This window comes from Amblyomma maculatum, chromosome 1, assembly GCF_055883805.1.
Source record: "Amblyomma maculatum isolate TAMU_Amacu chromosome 1, ASM5588380v1, whole genome shotgun sequence".
Taxonomy (NCBI): domain Eukaryota; kingdom Metazoa; phylum Arthropoda; class Arachnida; order Ixodida; family Ixodidae; genus Amblyomma; species Amblyomma maculatum.
Genome location: NC_139344.1, coordinates 277,197,657 through 277,220,702, shown reverse-complemented (window position 1 = coordinate 277,220,702; position 23,046 = coordinate 277,197,657). Strand labels below are relative to the sequence as shown.

Sequence of the window (23,046 nt, the reverse complement as noted above, 5' to 3'; positions counted from 1 at the left end):
TGTTTTCATCAAAGTGACCTAGGACAGGAGGGGACCGTAGGTGGCGCTTAAGTTCGTGGAAGGCTTCTGCTTGCGGTGCTTCCCATTTAAATGACACGTTAGCCTTTGTAAGCTTCGTGAAGGGCTTGGCGATGTGCGAGTAATTCGTAACAAATGCTTCATGTGCGCACAGCCCAAGGAATCGGCGCACTGCTTTCTTGTTAGCCGGCAGTGGAAACTGCTTAATCGCAGCTGTTTTATTTTGGGTCTGGGCAAATCCGTCCTTGCTTAGTATGTAGCCCAGGAACAACAGCTCCTCATAAGCAAAATGGCACTTCTCTGATATCTACGTCAGCCTGACGGCTTGATTGATTCGAGCATTGTGCGAAGCCCTTTCAAATGGTCTTCAAAGTTCGAAAAGATGAGAAACTATGTCATCTAAGTATACCAGACATATGTGCCACTTCAAGCCAGCCAGTACGGTATCAATCACTCGCTGGAATGTCGCAGGTGCGGAGCAGAGGCCGAATGGCATTACTCTGAGTTCGAAGAGGCCGTCTGGTATGATGAACGCGGTCTTCTCACGATCTCTTTCGTCGACCTCAGTTTGCCAATAGCCGCTATTCGAGCCCGTCGTTGAGAAGTACCTTGCATTACAGTACCGGTCCAGTGTGTCGCCGATGCGAGAGAGAGGGTAAACATCCTTCTTCGTTATGCTATTCAAACGGCGGTAATCGACACAAAAACGAAGTGTCTCGTCTTTCGTCTTTACCAGAACGACAGGAGCCGCCCATGGGCTGTTCGATGGCCAGATGACGTCGTAACGAAGCATTTCATCGACTTCATCGCGGATTGCTTGGCGTTCTCGCCGCGATACACAATAGGGGCTTTGACAAAGAGGTCGGGCGTATTTGTCCGTGATAATACGGTGCTTTGCCAACGGAGTTTGTCGTGCCTTCGAAGCTGACGAAAAGCACTCGCTGTAGCTTCCAAGAAGAGTGCGAATCTTGTCTTGTTTTCTCCTGGGTCGTGCCGTGTTCATATAGAACGTGAGCTGATCTCGAGTGGGTTAAACATTTGTGGGCTGGTCGGGAAGGGCAAATACTTATCGGGTATCTGATAGCGTATCGAGGAAAGCGGTCGTCGTGCCCTCGTTAAGATGCCAGTATTCTTCGAGTAAGTTAGTCACCAGTTCCTGAGCTTGTCCTAGCCGGAGATGGGCGACAGCACTTGCGATGCCAAGCACTCGTTCCAAGAGCAACTGGGTGTTTCGTTCGACGACGCTTTTAGTGGTTTCAGTGTCGCGTTGCCCACGCAGGCTTGATCGGGGCAGTATGGTTAACTCTTCGTCGAGGACGTTTAGAGCGATATGATGCGTCGATGTCGTCGTAGTAGGTATGGCGTTGTGTGTCGAGAGCTTGGTGAGCTTTCAGCGAAGGTCGATGATCATCTGGGAATATCTATACCCAGAATAACGTCTCGCGAGCAGTTCTGTAGGACCACGAAGCTCGTAAGATAAGTACGCCCTATCACTGTTGCTCATGCGGTGCAGCGTCCGGACGCCGTAATAAGGTTACCACCAGCGGTGCGGACTAGCGGGTCATCCCAAGTGGTTGTCACTTTTTTTGAGCTGGGCGGTGAACGCTTCACTGATGACAGAATAGTCGGCTCTGGTGTCAATGAAGGCGGTAACGGTGCGACCGTCGGCAGCAACTTCGAGGTCCCTTGTTCGTGTTCTCGCATTGCATGCTGGCTTCGCCGTCCGGTCTCGGCTTCGTAGTGTACCATGGTCGCGACCGGGGCACACTGTGGTCACTCCGCTGGACGGTGGCGTTAGTTTAACGTGTGGTTGCGTTGTCGTCGATGTTGTCGTCGTGCACAGCGGCGATGTAATTGTTGCGGCGTCGTCACTCGCCGTCGGCGGCGGAGGATCTTCGTTAGCTCGCCGTGTAGTAACGGCACCTCGAAAGGTTGCTGCCTTTATTGTTTTCCCTATGGGGGCTACAGGGGATCTTTCCCGCAGGTAGCTGCGGCCGGGAGACGCAAAGCGCTCTCTGAACGGCGATGGAGATCAGGATAGACAGCGTGGCGACGCATGCTCTCGTCTGCGCAGAAACTGGTCGATTTCCTATGGATGCTAGACAGGAATGGATCGTGCGACGTCTACGGCGAAACTACACAAGTCAATCCGTCTGTACGAACAGTGACGAAGGATATGGCCGGCTTCACCGCAGTGGAGGCATATTGCGCAGTTATTTGCTGTCCTCCAGGCGTCGCAGTTCCTGAGGCTTTGAGGGTCGTTCGTAGGCTTGGCGGACGGGGCCAAGGGGCGGCGTGCAGAAGCAGCTTGTCCGCGTCGAGGAGGGCTGAAATCGACGATGACGGAGAGCCAAGCGCATACTGAACTACTTCGCGGACGGCGTCCGCAAGCGTCGCTATTTGGGGCTGTCGGGACAATGGCAGGAGTTGTCATAATTCTTCGCGGGCGATATCACGGATAAGATCCCGCAAGGTTATCGCGCATGTAGGTGAGGCGCGTCATAGGGGCTTGTACTTGAAGACGTGAAGTGGCCAGTTGTACTAGTGGGTTCAGGCGTCCAATTTTTTCTCAATGCTAGCTGCTTCTTGGGTGAATTCCGCCATGGGTTTCGGTAGCTGACGTAAAAGAACAGCTAGAAGTTAGTCTTTTACACTGCACATTAGGAAGCTAACCTTGTTTTTTTTTTTGTCATGTTGGGATCGGCCCGCGGTGGTAGAGACGTTTCATCTCTTCAACATAGGACAGACTCACTCGGGAGTTGAATTCTGGATTGAAGGTGGGCCTTGGCTCTTTCTTTTCGGACGACACCGTTGTCAAAAACTCCGTCTTAAATATCTGCCAATCCTTCAAAAATGTATCATGATTTTCGAACTAGATTCGCACAGATCATTGAAGAGCGAAGCAGGCTTGCCTTAGCTGGGACTCATCATTCCAGGCGTTGTACGTTCACACGCGTTTAAACAGGTCGAGCCAGTCTTCTGCATCCTCATCCGATGGTCCTTGGAAGCAGGGAGTATCACAGGACTGGATGAAAACCAAAGGTGGTTTCTGTTGGACGGGTGCCATCTTCGGGTGTACGTCACGATGTCGGGATTCAGCACCGTCCACTAGACGCCACGTGGTAATGACAATGTCGTGGGCACTAAGGAGTAGACAGACGTAGTAGCCCTTAAATGGGCTCTTTATTGGGCTGACTTGCGCCCTCAAAATAACTAAGGAACTCGGTGGCGTCGATAGCAACAAACGGGCTCGCTAGTCATCGAATTACTAATGTCCGTCGCACCCATGAACGCCCAGTTTAAACCCGGCGAAGAAACTTTTAGCCGCAAATGGTTACTAGCATAATCTGAAACATTGTAGGAACGCACGCGAGTGGCCGGAATTCACTGAGATACATCGTGGCGCATCTTTCGCGACAGAAAACTGATAAAACTGCGTCTCGCGACAATGAGCATGAACAAACAGTCCATAATTGATCCGTATGCTACAATCACAGCGATAAGGCCGCATGCCGGCGGTTGTCGAAAAAGAATAAGGATTTGAATTGTTAGCGGCAATATACTCGTATCTCGCTGTCATCACGGTTAAGGTAGTCATAGTTTGGACAAGGTTGGATGTATCGTAAATCTATTTTGATGCGTATACTGCAGCGAACGTAAATAGCAAACCTGCATAGATTTCAGGAAGTCATGTTTACTGAAGAGCGGAGGGATTAAAAAATTTACGTTAATCCATTATGTCCTTCAATTTCTGAAGTGCTCTTTTTTGAACTAAGTTTTTCAATGTTACCACTTGTCATGCTTTTCTACACTGGAACACAGTAAAACTAATTCCGGAACAGAAAAGGCCGCAGTATATAGCTAATTTAACGAAACAGGTACTAACGGTGCAATATTGTAAAGGCATCTAATAGCTTTACTTAATTCTGCACTCAGCTTAAAGACATGAACGCTCTGGGAATGATTTTTATAAACTAAAATTAATTAATGAACTGTTTTATTCTGGACTTTAAGGGACAATATTATATTTCGAAACTGAAGGCCGTTAACATAAAAGGCGAGTCCCTTCTTTTATTTCCTTATTCGACAATGTGGTCGAAATATCGAACGTCAAAAATACGCATGTGAAAGCTCGTTGAGTTGGCTTTCACGCATTGCAGGTTTATTAAAGGGGGTCACTGGGTGTGATATTGCCACCAAAATCATTTTAACTTCTACGTCATAAAATACACAAACTAGAAGCACGAAGAATGCAAGCCACGCGATTTCAAGAATTCGCGATCCAACTCAGCGATCTTTCAGATGTGTACTTTTTCTATTCAATATTTGGAGCTTGATTGTCGATTAAAGAAATTTAAAAGGGGATTCACAGCCGATACTGTTGGCCTTTAGTTTGGCGGCATAACATTTTCCTTGGGGTAAGAAATAGCGGTTGGATAATGATCAGTTGATTAAACGTCAATCTATCTATGACATGCATGTTCGCCTTGCTGTACAGCCCACCTGCACAGACGTATCTTTCAACCTTTTTAAAATACCATTCTGTAAATGTCAAAAAAGAAAAATGACCACCAAAAAGAAAAATCAACCATAAGATTACAAATATTGTGACTCGCCAAATTGTCGCAAGTACGGCGTCGGTTGCTCTAAAATCTGCGCCAGATGTAGCGAAGAACTGCTATTCGTGCCATTAGTCAGCCGTCAGGCGGAAGTCGAATCATCGAACACAAATGCAAGGAAGTCTGCGCACATGCGCCGTACCGCAAGCAGTCGTCGCCGCCGATGTGTTTATGACAAAGACGTTTATAGATGACGCTACATGACACCACATCACGCGTGTAGCGAAGCCGCTAGATGTTGCAACCCTCCGGTCGCGACGACGGTGGTCGATCGGTGCCGTGGCGAGCTGCCTTGGCTTTTTTTTACCTCGGGGTCGATCCTTCGCGGCTCTCCCAGGTGTATCTGGAGGAAGTTCCTCACTATTATGCCGTCTCATTGTCGCTTGTAATCAGCAATTAAGAGCCCTCCTCCCCCGCTATCACAACCCCTATGTATGTTCTTCCAACGTAAAACTGAAACGCGAACAGGATAACTGTGCCCCGAAAACGAAGATACAAAAGCAATGGCTGTTGCATAGGAGATGCAGGCTGCGTCGATTCACACTTGCGCATAGGGCACTTTTTGACACAGAATTGAATACCAGTGCGCTATGACACGCAGTCTGCTTCAATTGCGGTTTTCTCGCTTTGATGCCTTCATTGCCAGTTTCTAGGCGTTTCACTTCACGCTGACACGTCTTCACACACATCGGCTACTCACACGAGGTCAACGCAGTTTCTGGAACAATTCTACCGGCTAGTTAGCGCGTGAAGCCGAACAGTGCCGTGAATGCCGTAAGTATAGTCTTGAGTTCAAAAAGGAGAGAAAATAGAAGGAGAGTTGCAAAACTTATTATTCAAGAGAAAAAAATTGTTGTGAAAATGTGTTCAAAGCTCAACCATTAGTTGTAACAAGCAGCATGGTCAAATGAACGAGCATACGGTGCACTTCCTTCCCCGCAAAGTGCTGACAAAGGGTGATTGACCTTTCATACCAGTGCCAATAAGACAAAAAATAAAACAGACCTACGTGTAGCTCAGCAGCCTCGATAATAGGGCTGCCTCCAGAGTCGCCGTTCTAGACTGTCTTCCCTGTTTGCTGCCTCACAGGGTTTCTGCATCGCGACATCAGCTCTTCGAACGTGCTGATTGACAGCCGCGGAAACGCCAAGCTGATTGACTTTGGACTCAGCCAGGTGAGGATATCTTGCAATCTCTTCTTAAGAAGCAGTGCGTGACTAATTGATACGCTGTTTCGCGGCGTATAACGTTTACGGCTTCAGGCTTGGTTCCGGTTGGGAGTGCGCCGAGTGTTCATTTTGAAAAGAACAATTAGCGAAATAAAAACAGGGACGAGAGCTGAACATAGCAAGGGTGCTAACCTTAATCTGTGAAATGATTGGAAGCAAAATATGTGCGCAAGGGTCAGTCGGGAGCTCGCCGAACACTCAGTGATTTTGAAAAGAATGTTAGCGCAAGAAAAACGGGGACGAGAGATTCGGAGAGGACAGGTGGCTAACCTTAATTCGTCAAAGGACTGGGAAGCAATAGACATTCTCGAGGAATAAAATGCTCATGCCCAGCTATCCACGACAAGAAAAGGCGGCAAAACAACCAGTAAAAAGAGAGGTCAGATAATTTAATGAAGATAAACTGAATCAAGAAAGCTAGGCTAAAAACTATCGAAGGAGCAAGTACAAAAACCTACAAACCGAGATTAAAGACTTCCACCTTCTAAGCGCAAAGCTAATATTGATACGTGGAGACGCAGTACCATAGATCCTCCCAGAAGCACAATTGACATGTCGCTGAGAAAATTATAACTTCTCATGTTATGAATGAATGTCACGTGAAGAATCTCTCTGGCTAGCTGTGATTTTGAACGCGAACATTTGTAGTTTTTGCAAGGAGTGGGTGACATTCTCAGCATATATACAATCTTACGGTATATTGTTGGACACGTCGGCCTCTTACCGACGAATAGCTGGGCATAAGCCTTTCTTTCCTCGAGCGCAGGTTTTGGCTTCTAATTCTTTCAGACATTTTAAGTTCGTTCCGTGTCCACTTTTCCCAACGTAACTGGCACAAAACAAAAACAGCTGGTGTAAAAGCTGACCGAGTATTGTTTTAGGGAAGTGTTTTTTTTTTTTTTTTTTTTTTTTAATTACAGGAAGGGCAAACATGGAGAAACGGTAGAGTTGTAATCTTGTCAGTTGGTAAAGTTTCTTGGAAAACAAAACAAAAAATTGAAAAGACGCGGCACACTCAACAACTGGACTAATGACTGATTACTGAGCTGCTCATGCTCTGTTCCCTTTCATGGGAGACTGTTTATTTCAGTAAAGCGCAGTTAATAGTCCAGTTGTTGAGTGTGCCTAGTCTCTTCTCTGTTTCGTCTGTGTGTGTGGATAGAAGATAGAATTACACAACCTTAGTGCAAGCAAACCTTTTATCGATCGATGAGGGTATTCCGGAACGTCCAGGGTAATGTATTCCCCGGATGTACGGTGTAAATGCACAACACGTGCTACAACAGCGCCAACATTCAAGGCGTTGCAGCCAGTCAAACCCCGACATCCTTGGCTAGCTGTCGAAATGATGTCACTCATCGACATGTTAAGTGGGGAAAGACGGGGTCGTCAGCCACTGACAAATGAACTCTGTGAGCAGCGGCAACAGCAGGTGTTTCATGACGTCCTTACAGCGACTGTGTTTGAATCACTTTAAACACAAGTTGTCTGTATATTTCATCAAAAATGTTTTTCACACGGATACAGCGGCTTTGAAAGCGATGTTCAATTAGCCGATTCCGCAATGAATTTGATATTAAGCGCTTCATTGATATCTGTCTTGCAAGAGATATAACGTTTCAGTCAGCAGCTGATGAAAAAGTAACCTTCTATAAGGTTTCATTCTTGTTCTTGTTCTTTTGCAGATTGGCACTGAGGCTTGGTGCCGATGTGGCTCACTGGCTTATATGGCACCAGAGGTCATTAGGCAGGAGCTTTATGGTAAGCATGAAACCAGGAACGGACCCTTGAAGCGCAGACGAGAATCGGTTGATATAGAAATGTCGCTTACTGCTTCGTCATTTCCTCACAAGTCCAAACAACAGGAATTCGAGGCAGGATGCAATTAAAAGTTGCATTTAGCGTCTATTTTCACCGCTGACTCTGGATCATTTACTAGCACTTTAATTAAAGATTTTGCATTTGGAGCCAGAGCCGAGCTTGAAGGCAGCTTCCATGCTTTCTTAGCTATCAGAGGTGGAGATGACGAACAGTAGAACGAGCCAGGGAAGGATAGTCGCAGAGTGTAGCTTCTTAGGTTTATTTCATTTAGTGGTTAGAGCATGAGGTGTCTGAGTGGCTATTGGCGTTGGGCAGCTGAGCTCAACGGCGCGTAATCGTAACGCGGCGGAGGAAAAATATGAGGCCACTTAGACTCCTTAAGAAGGAATGCCATAGCATTAGAGTCCCCACCTGCAGTTCCTTCGCGTGTTTGCGTTAGTTTCTTTGAATTCATCTGCACGTCATCTGTGGTGAAGGTAAGTCTCCATACTTTAACGCGATAGCATAAGAGGCACCGTTCTTCATCAAATGCGATGCCAGCATTGTGAGCGAAAGGGCATGACTGGCCATTTATTGGTCGGCGGAGACGTCACATATTACGTGGCTGGATCTGCGAACTCAGCCTTCTCCTTTGAAATGAGAGGTTGAAATCAGACCATCCGGGACCCTTGGATCCAGAGTCAAACATGCAATGGAAGAGAAACGAACAAGGCTTGAGGAGGACCCTCAGTTCGCAAGCCAAACTTCAAACAAGGGGACTTCCCTTTAAACGTTGGCTTGCTTGAGAACTAAGTCACGCAGGAACCTTCGCAGGTCTTCGTAGGAACTTTATGTCCATGCGGCGTTGTCTTTCACATAATATTGTAGCCTTCGGCAGTATGCTCATGAGTACGCGTGAGGTAAGAGGCACGCATTAAAGGATAAGCAACTAAGCGAGTAATTGCATTCACGGAAACGATAATCTTGAACGGAGGACTCAGACTCGAGCCATTAACGAGGTCGCGTCATACCTTTGAAGAAGAAGCTAAGTGTCCCCTAGATTTTTTTCAGTTTGGCGCAGGGATAATTTTTGAATTTAAATTCTGTGAATCGTCCTCGTTCCTTCATGGTTAAGCTACCTTTATGACGTCATTGCTATCTCACTAATCGGGCGCATACCTTAGCAAGGGGTTGTAGACAAGTTTGCACTGGCTATGTGCAATCGTTCAGAAAACGAGTATCTCGAATATAGCACAATATTCACTGCACTGCATTAACAATCCCCCGAACTGCGAGGTAAAGCTTGCAAGCGATAAGCAGAGGAACGCCCTATGTGCGCATCTTGTCCCTCATCTCCTTGAGTCGTGATTAAGGTGTAGTTTGGTGCCAGCTTACTTTATGATTAGTCTGTACTGCTGACGTAGCATTGCTTGCATTAGCATTTAGTGGACGTTCGGAAGGCATGCATGACGATGATTCGTTTTCTAAGCGAACCTTACAAATGGCTGAACTGCGTCCGTTTCTTTCGGCCTTGACACCGTTATTCTTTGAGCCCACACAAGGACCAGCAGGGATCACAAAATTCCTATTTCGTGCAATGTTGCCCGACTGATTTCTTATGGGCCTCATGATGAGCCGGCTAGCCAGTCAATTGCGGATCAGCCTCAAGCAAGATTCTTCTGTTAAAGAGCCCTTGTTTTTCACAAGCTCGTTCTTGTTTGATGCGTATGTGAGCTCCACTTGTGGCCGGACAACGTCTTCTCGTTGTCGCCTTGGCAATTTTAACTTACTTAACACGGAATCCAGTCTCCTACAAAGCTTTCTGTACCCATAAAGACGAGGCAACAAACGTGCATTTGGCGCCTCAATCGAGTTCAGCTAAAATGAAGGAAACATACAGTAAACTAGACCCCACTTAACACTCCGCTAAAAGAGGCTGCATACTAAATCCTCAGATACGTATATCAGTTGATTAGAGATTGTTTTTAGAAGAAGAAAGGAATTAGATGACGCTCCCAGCCTGCTCCTTGGGTAAATGTTATCTATGCCTCCGTACAAAAAATCAGATATTGGCTGGCGCCTATCACGTGGCCGACTACGGAAGGAAACGAGATGTGCTCGCTGTCACGCTGAAGAACGCTGAATCCAAGAGTACAATGGCCCAAGATGCATTCTTAACGGATTTCACGCTAGGTGAGGGGACAACAGCGCCGCGAATCTGGAACTCAAATGAGTGGCGTTCATAAAAATGCACAATAAAATTTAGCTTTGCCTATAATACAGCGTGCTTTAGTGCACTCATACGCAGAAAAGTATTTTTCCGGGAAGCATTGCACACAGACACTTTGAATGGTCTCACCTGTTTTTGCTTTGAAAATGTTTATTAGTGGCTTTGCCCATCGTCAACACTCCTTGATGCAAACACTGCGGTGGCCCGCTCCAGGTATGTCTGCCGATTGGTGGTCTTTCGGCATAGTGCTCTTCGTGATGCTTGTCGGCAAAACGCCGCTCGCCATCTACGCCGCCGAGAAAGGCGTCGACCTGCACCTGGCCAGGAGGGATATCCGATACCGGCGTAAGTGCTTGGACCCAGGAGGTGGCAGTCACGGTACCTCCTGAAACCAGGGGCTGTATTCCGTAATCTTTCTTTTTTTTGGGGGGGGGGGGGGGAAGGGGGGGGTGGGGTCATTTGATTCTCAGATATATAATTCGGTTGACAGAAAAGTCAAATTGCTGGGTATAACTTATGCACTACGAATGTAGGTGCAGTACCCAAAAATAGCTTGAAACAAAGAGCTGTTACAAAATAAGTACTGAACTGACGCGCTTTCTGTTGTGTAGCGCTGATAGAGTTGGTTTGTGTTCTTCGTGGCTGCCATTTCAATCGGTGCTCCTAGCTTTTTCATTACACTTGAAAAGAAATATTTTTTCAGCGTTGTGTAGCCGAGAAAACCTACTGGTATAGCGTACACCGAGCCGAAATTTCGTCGTCCGAGCAATACGCCTATGCTTCTGATGCTCGGCAGTCGCAATGATCAAAACGCCTAACACTGTGACACTTGTCAATGCGCTACAACATACATGTTGCGTTGCTTCCCTAGTTTAACCGTGCAGAAACTGCACCTAGATCGGATCACGGGGTCATGTCCAATGCACAGCGCTGCGCTGCGTGGAGTCGCAGCGCCCCCTTCGCGTGGCGAAAGCGGCCCACGCACGTGCAGCCGCTGCAGCTGGCGCGAGCCCCGCTAGGCGCGCGCCGGCTGGGACCCACGGCGCAGTCTGGAGGAATAGCATGAATGCCTCAGCTTTCATGGTTGCGCTTGCACTCTGTATGTTACTTAGCGATGCTCTCAGCGACGCGTCTGGTGACGGCAACGCCACGGTACCCAGCAAAGCCAGCTGGCAATGGCCCAGCACCTTGCGGGCGACTGAGCGCTACAGCCTGCAGCCTTTCGACAGCGGTTGTTTCTTGCTGCCTTGGAGTGCCATATTCACCATTTTCTTCAGAATGCTCACGGACCATCCAACGGACAACACTTTCCTCCGAAATGTGGGCGTGGCGCCCGAATATCTACCCCGCTACGTGGCATCCCACCAGCCTGGCACAAAGCTCCTGCTACTGTTCACGGAGTTCGCGTGGATACTGATGGCCCTTGTCGGCGCAGCTGTAATCGGTGCACGCTTCGCCAATCATTGCGGAGGGGAAAGACTGCAAGAGGTGAACCCCTCCTACATGTATTACTACACAAAGCTCCTGACGATCGCCCAAGGAGTCATCATCCTCGCCCTCTGTGCCTTTGCGCTTGCCTTTACGGCCAACTACGGTCTCAGTTCCAGCATATCCAAAGCTCCAGAATACTTCGAGGACGCGGTACATGACCTGAGGGTATACACAAACCTAACGAGCGATGAATTGGAAGGTGCGCCTAGAAGGCTAGTCGAGGGGGAGCATGCCCGCCTACCCTCTTTCCCGGGATTCGTCGAATTCGCGAGTCTTTTAAAGAGTCCGGTAAGCAGGAACTGGACGGCAAGTCTGCTCACAAGTGCATGGAAGTCTACTGCGCACGAAAGAAGTTTGGCCGCCAGAATCTTAGCAGGTATTTCTGTTCGTGGGTTACAAGGGAAAGAAGTGCAAGCCAAAGCACCCGAAAAGAAAAATGGAACGCCGACAGAACAAGGAATAGTGAAGATGGTACAACGGTTTGTCTGGTTTGACGAAATGACCGGGATATGGGGCTATTATGCCCACCCGATATTACGACCCATTGCCGTCTACTCCCTTGCCATTGCCGCTCTCATCGCGGCGGTAGGGACAGCTCTCGGGCACAAAAATCACTCTGAAGACGAAGACCCGCTCAAGAGGAAGCCGATATCAGACATTGCTGGTCGTACTGTGCTGGCAGGAGCGTGCGTAATGCTCGTGTCTTGCATAGCGTCCCTACTTGTAATCAAACGCAGCATGCCACATGCGATCGCTGGACAGTGCTACTTTTGCGATGCGTACAGAAGAAAGGATTACCAGCAGTTTGACTATGCCCAAGATATGGTTTGGCCGCGCAGTGAAAAAGATATTATATTTGCCAACATGTACGTTGGGGACGTACTGCGGTATTGTGGCGGCGAAGGCGTATCGATAAAATTTTTTATTAGGAAGAATACGAACACCCCCGGTGAAAAAAAGAAGCAGGGTGCGGCAAAGAAAGCAGCACCCAATTTGGTTGCGTTGCTTTCCAGACACTCAAGTCCGCGTTGCAAGGCAGCAGCCTCTGTCGTCGAGCAGCGTGAGGCCCAGTTTTACTGGGCGGAAAGAACCTCGTGGATTTACGATCACCTAGCCGCAACACCATCATTTAGACATTCAGAAAGTCCAAGATCTACCGCATATGACGTCGACGCGGTGAAAACAGCACTCCTCTACTATCTGTGTTCTATCCTTGAGCACTACGCGACCTTGAAAACGCAGTCGAAGCCGGTTTTGGTGCCGGGAGCTTTGCCAAAGGAAGCTGTTGTCGTTGCGAGGCAAGAAAGGGGGCCCGGCATGTGTTCGCCAGTGTTCGGGATTGTCAAAACTGGAGTTTCACTGTTCTGCGACTCGTTCCTTGAGTATTTGAAATCATTGCTATTAACGCTCTTCTTAGCGGTCTTGCTATTTGCCGTGGGCATGCCTGCGCTGTTAATGCTGTCTAAATATTACCTGATCATGCTTCCGCCTGACGAAGCCCTTCAGCCACCACCGCTGACTATGAGGAAGCATGAAAAGGAGAAAAAGCTCGGAACTGCCAGCGTAGAGAGCAGTCGGTTAAGTAGTAGCTCAGGGGACGATCCTGACAGCAATGACAGACATGCCAGTGGTAAGCTGTGGCGTCTCGGAGCTGGTGCGAACGCCACGGCTGCTGGCAGGGCCGCTAATAAGGACAAAGGCAGTAGCCTAGAAGGAAACAAAGTAAGCAGCAAGGCCGACAAACTGGGGAAAGCTTTTGACCTTCCGCAACAAAAATCGCGAGGCCCGGAACCGTTGCGCCTACCGGAGCCCCCTCACGACCTCTTCTCTGAGGACTTGTCAACCATGTTTTTGGAAGACACGGCGAGTAGCTTAAATGACACTGAGGAATACACAGGAGAGCCAGCCATCAGGGTAAAGCATGTTAAAACTCGATCGAAACCGCAGTGGTGCGTCGTTGACACCAGTACAATGACTATACCGATTTCTCAGCTGGAACGGGCGCGAGACTTCCTGACTTCTAGCAGCGCGGCGTCTCTGACACCTAAAACCTGCAATGTAGAGATCGCGAAGATTCCAACTAAGTCCGCTTGTCCCTTTCACGATATGCGACCGCAGAGGTCGGCTGACCAGAGTTCACAGTACACTGCGACTTCGCCTACAGTGTCCAGTCAGTCGGTGCCACAGAGAAGTGAAACTGAACAAAAGCCACAGAATCTGATGAAACAGAAGTGCGCAATCTGATACTTGCCAATAAATAGTTCGCATTTTTCACACAGCGTGGCGCGCGAACCGTGGTCTGCATTTCGGCTCCGTGGCGGGAAAGAAGCCGCGACAGGGGGGCACGCGCGGCCACGCGTGTTCTTTTCTCCGCCGGCCATTGTAGGCACACACGGGTTCCAGCGGGTATGCCCCCGGAGGGGTAAGGCCTTCCTGATGCGTCACGACGGGAGCTTCCTCCCCGTCTGGAGCGAATTCGGTCGTCGCCTCACCTTGTTGTTCGTCTCATCGCCCAAGAATGCCCAGCTGCTGGAACGCATCGGCAACGCTCGAGGGGTGTTCAGCATCTGTGCCAGCCTGGCCCAGTACCAGCCATCGGCCTTCCGGATGCTAGTGGCCCTCTTCGCCATCAGCGGCTTCATGGTGCCGACGGGACTCGCCTTCCTGGGTTTGCGCTTCATGGGCAAATGCGGAGGCAGACGCGTCCAGGTGATCACCCCGATTTACAATGAGCTGTACAACGGCCACTGTGTCGCCCTTGGCTCGCTCACAATCTCGACGGTCATCGTCAACGTGCTGATTGTGGGCTTCGCCTTCGGTATCCAGAACTCCTTGCGTGAGACTTCCACTTTCTACGCTCGTGGCCTAGATGAGCTGGAAGATTACTTTCGCGGCAAGCACACACCCATGCCATGGAACATGTCGCACTCAGTGCTGAGGAAGGCCGCGTTGCAGGCGCAGAAGCTGGACACCGACTTCAGCGAGGCCTTCAAGGAGTACCTACAGGAGAGGCTAGACGTGAACCCCTTTGAATCCAAAGGCCCATCTTGCGGTAAGCTGCTACGTGCCATGATTGGCTCCAACGACGCGCTCCTAAACGCGAACTGCAGCAGCCTTGAGCAGGCGCAGCATCAACTAGTCCAGAACGCCACGCAGTCGTTTAAGATGAAGACAGTGACAGAGAGAACGCGTCTCGCGCGAGCACTTTGGACAAGGGCTTTCATGGTTGAGAGCAGCGCCAGTGGCAATATAAAGCAGCTCGCCGCCGTAAAGCTCAAGTTTCACAAGTTCGAGAAAAAATTTCGCCTGCGCCACCTTTTTGGATCCCTCGCTCCGCTCACGATGATGGTCTTGGCTATGGTAGTCGGCGTCGTGGGAGCACTGCTGGTCATCGCTCTATCGATGGGCATCCTGAACCACGATCGAGGAATGGCGCCTACGCTGCGAAACACATTTTCGCACCAGGCAGGCCTCATCATGCTCTACTGTCCGGCATTGTTGGGTCTGTGCAGCGTTCTGGCTGTTCCCCTCGCTGGCGTTTTGCTTTCCGGCTGTGTTATCGGCGAGTGCTACATCTGCGAGCCGTACCGCGGCAGGGATAGGCATATTCTGGATGAAGCGGCTACGAAATTGCTCTCCGGTGACACGAGCCTTATTCCGAGCAGAATAATTCACTCCTGCATGGACCCGGATAAACGAGCAGAGAGGCCTCACAACGAAGGAACGAACCTGGAGTTTCCCGAGCAGCTGCAGCGGAGAGACGAGGATCACGCGGCCGCAGAGACAGGATGTGGGACGAACTGCACAACCAGAATGGATCAGGCATTCGCTCTCAACAGCACCGTCGAGCTGAACGACGATATTTTACAGCCGGCACTGTCGGACTTTTACATGAAAATGGTCACCAAGGCGGAGATGATGTTGAGCCGACTGCGTCTGAAAAACCGACACTCTGCAGCTACGGAGTGCCAAACCGTCTACAAAGTGATGAACCAGGGTTACAGCCTGTTCTGCGGAACACTCCTAGGCAACTATCATGGCGCTTGGACTAGTCTCCTCTTGCTTGCCACCTTGATGATAATTACAGCTGTCGTCAGTTTGCGCTTATCCAAATTCCACCTAGTTATGGAGCAGTACTGCTATGCGGGCTGGGACAAGCGCATCTTGCGTAAGTCTCCTCGGCGGCGCAAGGGGGCGAGGAAGCGACACAGCCCAAGGCCGTCCTTTGAGGATCTGTCTATGCGAGCGGACAATAAGGACAGCAAGAGTAGCTTGAGCACTGGAGACGAACAGTCCGGCGACGCAGGCAGCGACACGATTCCCACGCAGACTACCGAACAGCATGGGGACAGCCAAGAGGAGGTACGATCCGTAGGACTCTGGGAGTCTGAGGCTTGGTTGCTGGGTTCTCTGAACAAGGACGTCCCATCACGCTCAGCTGGCACGTCTGAGGACACCCCCCTGGAGGAGAAGGAAGAGGCCAGCCAGAGCAATACGGAGCATGGAGTTGAGGCGAACACCGAAGAACAGGCACTGGCTGCCGATGTTTGAACATTTGTGACTGTACTATAAACCTAGCTTTTTCCTTTCGTTTGACGTTGCTGTTCTTTGCGGTGTGCTGACGTTTTGGCGTGTGTTATGTTTCACTGGAACTTTACTCTTTTTTTTTTTACTAGTGGCCTTGATTGCCCCTTTGAAAATCCCAAGGACTCTGTCGAGGTCTGCTCAAACGCTGCTGAGAGAGATCCTCAAAGAGGTAAGCTCATCTTTACTGTCATTCTTTTCTGATTCACATCTTTTCGCGACGAGACATCACCACGCAGTTACAGCTTAGCTCAGCGCCGAAGACAGCCAACAGTCCTTGCCGGCGAAAGGCATTCCGCGTTCAGGTAGGAAATATTGCAAAAATTCTGCAGGAAAAAGCTATTTAATTATCTTTCATAATTTTATAAGCTGCCAACACAGAGCAGGAAATTAAGCATGCCAGGCGAGTCAACAGCGACTTTACGCTGACGCAATTGGACGGCAGGTTAGCGCCATGCTACGCAGGATATGTCTTGCGCTGCTGGAGGCAAGCGGGGCTGGTGCGCTTAATGGCATTCTGTTCCACTTGACTACTGCTACTAGGCCTACTTGCTTTCTAATCGGGAATTTCAGCCAAGCGTAAGTTATTTAACGCGCAGCCACTTTTCTGGCAGCTAGATGCTCTTAGTACGAAGAATGGCGCGACCAAGCAATGCGTTGGGCATGTGCCGAATCCCTGTCGTGTTTTTACGTCATCCCTGCGCCTAGGCCCCTTTTCACTATAGCGCAGCTAACGTTAGGCTAGGTGCCTGTACGTCCTTCATTGCTCAGGGCAGAGAATCGTGGCAGTGCTGCTGCGCTAGTTGCGTGTTAAGTGCGCGAGGCACCCTTCAGGCACCCAACTTGCAACGGACATGCGCGAACCTTTATTTTGTACTAAGTTCTGGAGTGCAGCTCCCCAGCACTTCAAAGCTGTGTTTACATCTTAAGTTGAGGGTAAGAGCATTTTGTGAGTTTCCTTCCAAGGTGATCCTTCGAAAGAAAGGACATGGAACTAAGCATCGTTCAAGTTTTTTCTATAGGAAAAGGTGCAGGCTTGGTCCTTTACTCGGGAAGCAACTAAAACGAACAGCACAAAATCGAATCGATTCTTTTTGAATACATCAAAATAGCTGCGCTTTAGCGTAGCGACTTATGCCTTTGTGACATTAGGGAAAAATGGGCCGCTGCGGTGTGCGTTCTGTGACTGCTATCTGGAGCACCATAAACTGGAGCGGCTTACAAACTTGTTTTCTTGCATTTTTGTCCTTCGAAGCGCATCCAAACAGCCCAAGCATCACTGCCATATTATTCGGAGCGGGGTTTTCTGCGGTGCTGCTGTTATCGCAACATTTTCCGCCGAATTGTAGTGGGCTCGAAACCAAGCCAAGTCGCATCTTCTCTTCATTTCAGAATCCAAAAAGGCGGCTTGGATGCAGACCCGAAGGTGGCTTCGACGACCTGATGAAGAACCCCTTTTACGCTCCCATTGACTGGTCCGAGGTTTCATGTAAGCGCCATTTTCTCATGGGTCTGAAACGCACTTTCGCGCATCTGTGCTCCGACGTAGCGGGAGCTATAGATGCTCGAGAGTGCGGCTCGTTAATATTGAACTGAAAGAAAAGAGATACTAACTCGCCCACTAGGAACCCGGTTACAGGGCCCAAGGGCTGAATCGTGTACCCTGCGCAGCTGGTTGCTGACGTATCGACTGGTCGAGTCGTAAGTTGTATGGTATACTTATATGCCAAGCATAAACAAGGCTGAGAGGAATGGTTCCTAAAGTGCATCATTGCACAACTTGTAGCTCGTTCACAGCTTTTCACTCCCTGTAAGCGACTTTTGCTGATTGTGCTGTAACATGCCGGCTTCTTTGCACTCCGTATAGTTCACGCATGCTACAAGGAACATGCTCCTAGGGCGGTGATGTTTTCGCCACTCGACGTGATGTGCGAGGTGTTAATTGCAACACAGGGCCCCGCACTCAATCCACAGGTTCCGCAGGAAAGGAAAAGAAACTAAGATTTCTTAAAAAGGCCCGTAAGACCAAGCGCTGTCCAAAGTGTGCGGCTAAAGATCGGGAAAAAAGGTAGCGCACTTGCTTTCCTCTCTACTGTTTGCTGCTTCGCTTATAGACATCATCCAGCACAAAACATTCCACTTATCACGTCAAGGAGTACAAGGGCTAGGCGCCTTGTCTAGAAACGCACAACTTTGCCAAGCGGTTTTCACCGAGACTTCCGGTTTAAGACTCGCTACTCTCGTACACAGATTTGCGGTCGGGACGTATTCCGCCGAGGGAGGCTTTGCGGCGGCAAGAAGCAGGAAAGCCCTTGCGCTGTCGTACGGGGCTGTCGGTGACGTGCGCTTCTAACCGTAGCCACAACCTGGTGCCTACAAGCAGTACTGAGTTTCCTGACCGCAAAATCCCATCTGAGTGCGAGACAGCGAGCAGAAAAGATTCATTTTCGTAGTGAGTTTCAAATGCTTTGCTGGTCACTTCGTTATTCTCTGGCCCGTTCATAGGGAGTGTTGAAGTAGTATGTACAGATGTTGGCGGAAAAGATGCGATAAAACGATCACATGTTTCTAGTTGCGTTTTACACAACTATGGATCGTGTCTGCTTCTAAAATTGCTCAGTAACGTGTCAGGGAAACAGGTGTTCCATTCGAAGCCACCATTAAGTGAAAAGGTTCGCTATGCACCCCATAACACCATGTACTGTACTACACGCAGCGAGTACGCATGCTTTCACGTTCCGTTCAATGGTAACTGAGTAGCCAAGGCCAGTAGCGCTTCACTCTCTTTACCAGTTCAATCTGGTAGCGTTAATTCGCAACAATGGGGATAACCTATCTAGGAATAGGTTGTCCTCTTGTACATAACTAAGCGGTCGCCACATACGCCTTCGACCATGTTGGCCGTACACTTATGATTCCCACACTCCGCGACATGGATTAAGGCTTCGATATTCCGCTTGTTCAAACATCGATCGCGGATGCTTTACTGGGAATCCATGCCCAGAATAGGATACTGAATTACAAAAATGAATAAATAAAAAATAAATAGGGACAGATCGAGTTCGTCCCAGCTAATCTGTTTTGACATTCTGAACGTTCAGCTGTTTTTTACGGGTTACGCAAGGCTCTCCACACTCCAGTAGGGAGAGGAAGGCGGGGTACAGTGAATACTTTCTGATAGCGCGCCTCTTCGCAAATACGTTCACCCTTTGCTTCTGCGCCGTGCCTGCAAGAAATTTTCTCCCTTACGACGGCCTCCGTTAGGTCGCAGAAAATCAAAGGCTGGCTTTTATGCGTTGCACGTTTTGATTGCTGCGTTGGCAAAGTTACACAAAACGCAATATTGAAAAAGGACCGTGGACGCACGTGTTCGCAAGTGTCAGCTGTTCATCTCTCACTTGTAATCCTCAACGATGAAGGAATGGAAGAATGAACTCTGAAGTCAAGGCTGCTGCTTCAGCTGTCTGCTAGATATTTTGCTGCCGACTTTCATTAACTCAAGTGCTCAAAGATTACATAAATGTGGCAGCCCGCAGTTTGTGGAAAAATCAAGGCACTAAATGTGTAGAGATAACTTGGGCTATGATTGTTGACCTTTTCCATTTCTCGCTGCAATATGAGCTCCTCTCTGTTGCTTTTATATTTGGGTCAAATCAGGCGGGAAATAGAGGTGCGCAGATCTGTTTTCCTCTTCTTTTTTTTTTTTTTTAAACGTAATCACGTATGTCTAGGTCCCTATTTCCGCATTATATTGCCTTCTTTCTCATGTAGTTATATGAAATCAAGATTGTTCTTTCCTGCTTTGCCTGTGGTCCCCTCATGAGGGAATCTTGCTTCAAAGGCTGGCTTAGAAACTCATCGCATACCGATTGCGAAGTGTTGTATTATAGCTACTAGGCGTCCAACATGTTTTGCATTTACAAGGTTGACCACTACCACGATTTTTATGTCCTAAACGGAGAGATATTAGTGCATAAAATACAACAGAAGAGGCGTACAGGCGTTGCCTACTCACATTCGAAGCCTACGCTTCAAGTGTGAGGCGTGGTTCACTCGCATCGATAATTTGCATGCTATTTAAATGAGCTCATCTACACTGACCATTCCCTCACAGGTACAGAGCTGATGTTGAGAGCAGTCAGCGCAGCTGTAGTGTGGAGATAAAGGTGGAAGCACGTGGTGTACCCACTATTACAGGTGGTTATGTAAACCATCTAGAGGAGTGTGCCCATTCCTCCGAGTCTTTGCACCTGGTCGACTAAGTTATTTGACCGGAGTTGGGTCGGCACCGCTTCACTGTCCGGTATAACGCCTATCTCGAACAGCTGTACTAGTCAAAGTGCAGAATACGGTGACGCGTTGACATTTGGAGTTCCCCTTCACAGGGATGGAAGGTGGCTCGCTCAGAGGGCCCGCCTCCTTGCGTGCGTCAAGGCAGTGTCCAGCCGTTCAATGCTAATTCGTCCAGCCCTCTGGCCAACGCGTGTTGAGCCTGTGCCTTTCCTCGCAGGCGGCTCCCTGCCTAGCACCACGCGGGAGGAAGGCTCCAATCTGTCCACCTAATCAAGAAGCCGTCGACTCGGACCAACCCGGAGAGTGGTGAAATAATAATAAAAAAAAAAGGCCGGTCACCCACTCTCTCTTCGTCTCTTCCTTTCTGACCCACATCCGCGCGCACTGGCAACAGAGGCCGCGGCGGTCGGGAGCTTCTTCTGCGACCTACTGAACTCCTTTGTTCGCCCTGTTGCTTCTTTCTTGCATCCTTCGCGCAGCAAATGTAGAGGAGCCAAAAAGCGCCTCTTCCTGCCGAGGCGAAAAGTTGCAAAGTGCGGGCTCATTATACAAACCGCGGCACACCGGGCTCCCAGTTTTTGCATCTCAATGGCGCGGAGCTTCCCGACTCCTCGTGCTGGCCGCTTTCGGAATATAGTTCTCGCGTCTATTGGGGATCGCACGCCCACGGGTCGTCGAGCATTTCATACGCTTCTCCGAGTTGGGAGCCTAACTGGCTCGTGCCAGGGTCCGCAGAACTCCGCGAAGAGATTTGGACTAAGACTCGCTATAAATACACACGCGACATCGCTCGCAGATTTCTGCTCCAGGCGCCACTTGTGGAGCAGGCGAGTTTTGTCTTACTGTCTTGTTATTGAAAAAGAAATTGCGGCATAGCGCAGCGCTGCCCGGCAGAAAATTCCTCGGTACCCTTGCCTATCGCAAAGCCGTGGCCTCATTCCGAATGGCCGTCCAGCGAGTAGAGCCTGCTGGCATTGTTTGCGTTAAAATATTCTCGTGCTGAAGTTTTGCCTCCAAAGGTCACACATGAAGAGCTTGTTTTGATAGGCTTCATTCGAGCTAGGCAATATGCGAGAACAAAGTTCGAAAGAATATACGGCCGTCACTCTGATCCCCTTCAGCAATTTTAGTCCTTCAATATTCTGGGAACTATTTTCAATTCACTGGCTGTAATAAAATATTCCAGAAAAAGCTGAGCCCTCTTTGCATATGCATGCTGCTGCTTTTGAATGGAGAAGTAGCTAAGACATTGCTTTTTTAGGGTGCTTAACGTCCCGAAGCAACTTTGACAATGAGGGATGCCGTAGTGGAAGGGATAATTTCGACCACCAGAAGTTCATTAACGTACACTAACGTCGCACAGTACACGGGCGTCTTGCTTCTCTCCTTTATCAGAAAACGGTCGCGATCCAACCGGGCTCTCCCGGCTCAATAGTCAAGCGCTCTAATTAGCCACCGTGATGGGGCTTTCCATGCGGTGATGCCATTCCGTAGCGGTTCGTGTAGAGCTCTGTGTAATTTCTTGTAAGCCCTCCTCCAGAACGCAGTAAGCTGGCAAGACTCACGCACTTCATTTCTTCTACCTTTTTGCTTTATTAATCCAGAGGGTTCGTCACGTCTCCGAACTTGCAGTCGAGATCGAGTAGGTCATAACTGCAAGCGTCCCCTTTGCCGTGACACTTATTGGGAACAGGAGATGCGAAAGTAAAGCTCGAAGGTATACGCCATCAAACGTTCAGCCGTGCCGTTAGGCTAAACAAGTATCCCGCTGTGACATGAAGCGCAGCGTATACTATGTTTCTATTTGCTTTTTCGCGATGCAGCCGTCGAGGCTGCTCCACAGTGTAACGATTGGAACGAGGCGGCCTAAAATGCACGCCGCCCTTCCGATAGCCAAGCGCAGTGTAATTGAACTCTCCAGCTGCGCGGTATAGGCGCGTCGAGAGTCGGACTTTATGCTATGCGCCGTGGCATGGGCGTGGCATGCGGCCCGATGAAGAGGAATCCGTGTTGGCTTACAGTGACAAGGAGTGAAAGATGCGAGTAAAAACCGCAAAGGTGAGCTTACGAGCCCGATTGCAGTCCCTGCATCTTCGCTAGGCGAGTAGCGAGACCCTTGAGGCAAGCATGACAAAGCATTACGAAGGATAACTTCTGTGGCGCCAGCTCTTTAAAGGCGAAATCGCCACCTAAACTAACACACACCCAGGGGAGGAGGAGGAAAAGCTTATTTTCTATTTTCCTTGGATTCCTCCAAATTCAGCGCGGAGTGGTTCGATCAGCTGTTGTATGCGTGCTAAAAAGCATAGCGCTTGTACTATCATCCGTTGTCACGAAGTTTTTATTTGAAGAAATATGGTGGCCAGCATTCCGTTTCAAAGGAACGCCCCAAGCTTTTCCACCTGTATCTTTAGAGCCCCACACCACGAAATCTTTTCAGGGAATAGAAGCACAGCTTTCTCTGTAGGGGTCTTTGGTGCTTGAATATACTGCTGACCTTTTCAGCCTGGGAAACCTAATTTCCGGACAGGGTAGCTATTAAGAGTACGCCCTTGGCTTCAGCTTTGTGATTAAAGTAACCGGAGGACATCTGCTAGGCTGATGGCGTGTGTGCACGGGCATGTGCAAGGACAAGCGTAGATGGTGGCTTTGTTAAGTGAGCACTTAGGAGACAGCGTATACTCTAGCTGCCAGCGATACATCCTCTCAGCTCGTCTGAAAGCCTTTCAAACTGCTATTTTAGAGCGCAGCTCTTACGCACCCGTTTGGCGGCTGAGCTATG

At 49.2% G+C, this 23,046-nt stretch overlaps 2 protein-coding genes across 2 annotated transcripts in view; one reads left to right on the top strand and one right to left on the bottom strand.

The window, feature by feature from the left end:
- The window catches only part of LOC146206614 (protein kinase C iota type-like), a 29,778-nt gene extending 9,179 nt beyond the window's left edge, over positions 1 to 20,599 (top strand). Inside the window, exons 6-11 of the mRNA XM_084591369.1 lie at positions 5,727 to 5,812; positions 7,552 to 7,627; positions 10,110 to 10,241; positions 16,064 to 16,143; positions 17,364 to 17,460; positions 20,482 to 20,599. Of these exons, the coding sequence (XP_084447495.1) occupies positions 5,727 to 5,812; positions 7,552 to 7,627; positions 10,110 to 10,241; positions 16,064 to 16,143; positions 17,364 to 17,460; positions 20,482 to 20,534 (524 nt within the window). The 3' untranslated portion in view covers positions 20,535 to 20,599. The remainder of the gene's footprint in view (positions 1 to 5,726; positions 5,813 to 7,551; positions 7,628 to 10,109; positions 10,242 to 16,063; positions 16,144 to 17,363; positions 17,461 to 20,481) is intronic.
- Positions 10,044 to 23,046, bottom strand: part of LOC146206610 (uncharacterized) — a 238,893-nt gene continuing 225,890 nt past the window's right edge. The window contains exon 4 of the transcript XR_014704469.1: positions 10,044 to 10,281. The gene's annotated coding sequence lies outside the window, so the exon portion shown is untranslated. The remainder of the gene's footprint in view (positions 10,282 to 23,046) is intronic.